General features: G+C 39.5%; 1 protein-coding gene across 1 annotated transcript in view; it reads left to right on the top strand.

Annotated features, from left to right (window-relative positions):
• The window catches only part of DAPL1 (death associated protein like 1), a 7,566-nt gene that overhangs the window by 431 nt on the left and 2,604 nt on the right, over positions 1-4,531 (top strand). The window contains exons 2-3 of the mRNA XM_085304341.1: positions 446-545; positions 2,683-2,790. Coding sequence (XP_085160467.1) covers positions 446-545; positions 2,683-2,790 — 208 coding nt within the window. The remainder of the gene's footprint in view (positions 1-445; positions 546-2,682; positions 2,791-4,531) is intronic.

Raw genomic sequence — 4,531 nt, 5'->3', positions numbered from 1 at the left:
GCCCTTCCCGCGCTTGTCGCGGACTGCCCGCCCCTCCGCGGGGCGAAGGCGGCAGCGCCGCGGCCGCCAGCTCGCCGAGCGCGGCGGCAGCAGGTTCCGCCGCCGTAGCCAGCGCCGGGAAGGCGCAGGGAGCCGCAGGAGACACGGGCATCGCTGCTCCAGCGCGGTGACCCCGGCCGCGCCGCGCCGCGCCGCCCGGCTCGTGAGGGGCCGGTGAGCAGCGCGGCGCCTGCTCGTACCGCGCGGCCTTGGCGGAGCTCGGAGGCGCTGCTGGCGGTTTGGGGGAGGCGGGAGGAGGTCTGTCTTCGGAAAGCTGTGGTAACTCTAGTACTGAAATTAGTAGGTTTTGGCACTTAGTTCTGAACTCTCAAATCTTAGATGACAGGACCCACGGGACGCTTCCGAGAACCTGAAAATTGGAGTGGGCGTTAAAGCTTTCTAACAGCTCGCTCAGCAAACGAAACAGCAGCGTCCAGCTCTGGCTCTTCCGCCGCCGCGGGCGTGTGTAGGCAGGTTTGATAGCTGCTACCAGCAGCTGTTTGCGGGTCAGTGAAAAGRCTGAATTTTTGAATTCTCTGTTTTTTCTAATCAGCACAAATATCTTTCTCCAGAGGGCTTGTTGCAGTAAACAAGATTCCTGATGTGCCACTTGATATTTAAACATCTTTTCTGATTTTGGATGTCACTTTTTGTTGTGCTTTTCATAAAGCCTCACAGTGTTAGCGTGTCCTTTTGCCTACATGGCTTCACCTAGCTAAGTTAAAACTACTAGAACCACCTGTCTTTACAAATCACTGGTTCTGCAAATGCATGCTAAGCCGAAAGTCACGGAGGTAGTTTGTATCTGCTTCCAAAATGGTAGCTGGAATCTCATTTGGGGTTTGATTTATTAAAAAGGCTATAAATTTAAATGCTTAACAAGCTGTAGAAGAATGTTTGGGTAACTTACACTGGTGTTCTGGATGAGCCAGTTGTAGAGGGAAATTGATACCAAGAAGAGCTTGAAAGAGCCTGACTTTTTAAAATACTTTGTTTGAACGAGACACTTTGTTCATATGTGTTTGAAAGTTGTTTTCATTAGGACTCGTCAAGGGAAGAGATTTGATGAGGGTTTTTCGTTTGTTTCACAGCCTAAACTATTTTGACAATTTTTATTGGAGTGGGGCAACAGCACATCTGGGATCTTGGCACTATCTCAGTTGCAAAATTCTTGAATCTTTTTACTCTAATTCAAATTTTGGGAGAACTTTCTTGTTTAAAGATGCCTCTCGTGTTAACTCCAGTTCATGAGGAGTAGGATGGGTATTTCACAGCTTGGAAGCTGAAGGTTTTTAGACTCTTAGTGCTCTTTGTTAACAGATTATTGAAAATTATTTACACTTCCATTTYAGAGGAGGCTTTTCATTTTGCAGTTAGACTGTCAAAAGAGTTTTTATTCAGTCTAGCCATCTGGCATGTATTTGCAGCTGTAAAAATACTATATGACTCATTTGCTTATACTGCAGTATAATTAACTGACTATTCAAAAGAAAAGAAAAGCCCAGGTGTCACAGAACTTCAGCACTGTAAGCCCACCTTAGACATGTCTAAGGAGTATTCTTGTTTGATTAGTTATATTAATTAAACCTGCAGTCTGGAAATATGAGGTAAGTACTCAGATTTGATGAAAAATGGGTGGGTGTTATAGCTGCTCCGGAAAAAAAAAAAAAAAAAAAAAAAAAAAGAAAAAAAAAAAAAAAAAAAAAAAAAAACTGGCAGAGCTGTTTCACATGCTGTTTGGCTGATAGAATTCTGTAGTACTTCTCAGTGTTTATTCCTTATGCTATTCTTTCCATTCACCTAAATTTGAGTTTGAAAACTAGTCTTGATTATTCACAAAAAGAACCTTGCAGTAAGATGAAGCTACTAGTTCAAAATAATCAGAAATGCACACTGAGTTTGTGCTTTCTTACTCTGGCAGTTCAAAAACTTTTAAAGACCTGTGTGAGCAGGTAGATGGRGGGGTTTACATTTCAAATTACTTTACATGTCCTTTTTTCAGAATTGAATTTTCTGACATATCTCAAAACTTAAATTATTATTAGGTCATCTGTAGCTTGATTGGTGCTAATCACTTGTAATTGGCAGACATTTTAATACCATATAATTAAACTTATCAGAACGTAAGTGCAAGATAAGTATATAGCTTGTTCTTGTCAGCATTATTAGCTTTATTCTAAAATAACTTGAACAAATCATGAAACATTACTGCTAGTCACATTCAATTTGAAAACTGAAATTGTTTAGAATTGTGTTTTTTTCTTTTTAATTTGAAGTTGAATCTATTATATTTAAGATTTTGAGGAGAAGAAGCCATATTAATAATGTATTAAGAATTAATATAGCTTCCAGGAACTAAAGATCAAATGACTTTTGATTATGGTATTTGGAAGGTGGTCTGGCTATACCATGATACAGAAGTTTAAAGTCTTTGGTGAATCTCTCTGGCTCATTTTTTCTGTATAGGTGTGTGTTTAAAAGTGAAATATAGAGTTGACAAGAAATTACCTTCCAGTGTTTAACTTAACAGTTATCTGGAGTATAAGTATTTTCTTGGGAGGGTTTTTTATTTTATCACCTTCTTCAAGTGTTTAGTATGTAATTCTGCAGATGTTTTAAATAAATTATGTTTTCTTCTTGCAGTGAAAGCTGGAGGTATGAGAGTGTCTAAAAAACAAGACGATGGATTTGTTGGGAAGTATGCTAAAATTCCAAGAAATGAGAACATAAGGTATTGCATTTCAGGGCTGTGTTCTCTGATAGTAAAAGTTTACAGATATTGAACTGGGGGTTGGGGAAAAAAAGACAACTCAATTTTGAAAAGTTTAATTGCTAAATTAACTTGTGCAACTTAAAAGGCATTTTTGAGGTAGTCTGCTGCTCAAAAAAAAAAAAAAAAGCTTCAAAACCTGAGGAAAATGCCTGGCTATGTGAGACAGAGGCTGAATCTTTTCTCTGTCTTCATATATTAAAGAAGAGGTGCTGTTTAGTATTCTGTATTTCTTCCCTCAATCTCAGTTTGGCTGTCTCCTTTCTCTAATTTGGCTTTTTCTGACTTCCACTTCTCAAGATTACTCAGACTATCTTACACCAAAATGAAATCATACTTTTACTTCTGAGTGAGGTAGCAGTGATTTGTTCAAGTGGTGGATCAAACAAGTCTTACGGCCTTTCTAAACCAAGTCTGAATACCTTTCTAAAAATATATGCACTTCTGTTAAACATCACTTAATTTAACAAAAGCTTAATTTGGCCAATATAGGGATAAGAGGGTAATACTTTAATGACTTGTGATGTTCCAGAAATTGGATTAGAGTTCAAATCCAAAGGGGAACACAGTGCCTAAATAGGATTTAGAGACTGAGGTTTTTGTTTCAGTTGCAGTTTTAAAATTTTTCTATGGCCATTCAATTTGGAAGCACCTTACCTCAGCAGATATCTTCTTGTTTGGCTAAAAGGTCCTTACCTTAGTTTCCTGCAATTCTTCTGGGGCATATTCAGAACTGCAGAACTATTTAGATACCTAGCTTCCTCCATCATCACAGTGTGGTTCAGAGTGACACTGAGATGTTGAAGGAGCCTTATCCAATGATTACGCTTGGAACGCATCTATTATGTCCTGATAACCATTACCTCACTTTGCAATAAATGGTGTACATGTTCTCTCCATTACAATGGTTAGGATCTTTGCCAGAAAACGGAAGACCTGAATGTTAACCCATTGTCAGCTGAAAACAGTTCTTTTCTTACTGTATCACTTGCTTTCACCGATGAGCTAGATGCTTCCTGTTAAAGCTGAGCCACTTCACAGAGAAGGCTCAAGATTCATAGGAGTGAAATGAATTGTTATGGTTAAGGTGCTGAACTTGGAGAAGGGACCTAAAATTCCATCCCTTTGATATTTATAGCTGGTATGCATTTAATACCCTTCTCTCTTATGTCAGGTTCAAAGAAAGGTCCCAGCTTTTAAGGAAATTGGGACCAGAAGTTGGAAATCCCCTTTTTGTGAGTGTTCTCGCACATAGTGTCTGCTTACTCTTTTCCTAGCCCTCTAAAACTTGAGGGTTTTTTGCCGCACAGTGGCCCAGCCCTGACAGGAGTCCACGGTCTGATCTTGTAGATTCTTTCTTGAAAGTGGTAGATGTTGGTTTAAATCCCTTAAGAGTGAATTCTAGGCTGTCCTCATTCTGGTTTCTTTGGAGACAGTTATAAACATTATTTGATTAGGTATAGGTAGGCAGCACATTGTTTTATAAGTGGGTTTGTTATCTTACTCTTGAAGAGTATTTGCAAATGGATATTTTGCCCTCAGGAATGGGCTCTGACTTTTGTCTCATTGGAGTTGCCTTTCCTGCAGTCCTAGTCCAAGTGTCCAGGCTTATAGCAAACCTGAACTCTGTGCTGCACTTTCTGTTAGTGTTTGGTAGCTCTCTGTTCAGCATGAGTGGTTTTTGGTGGTTTGATGTGGTTTTGCTTTTTTTTTTTTTTTTTT

The sequence above is a fragment of the Rhea americana genome, unplaced genomic scaffold (genome assembly GCF_003343005.1).
Source record: "Rhea americana isolate MKP2758 unplaced genomic scaffold, rheAme1 scaffold_206, whole genome shotgun sequence".
NCBI lineage: Eukaryota > Metazoa > Chordata > Aves > Rheiformes > Rheidae > Rhea > Rhea americana.
Note: the sequence above shows the minus strand (reverse complement) of the source record. Positions and strands in the feature narration are given on the sequence as shown.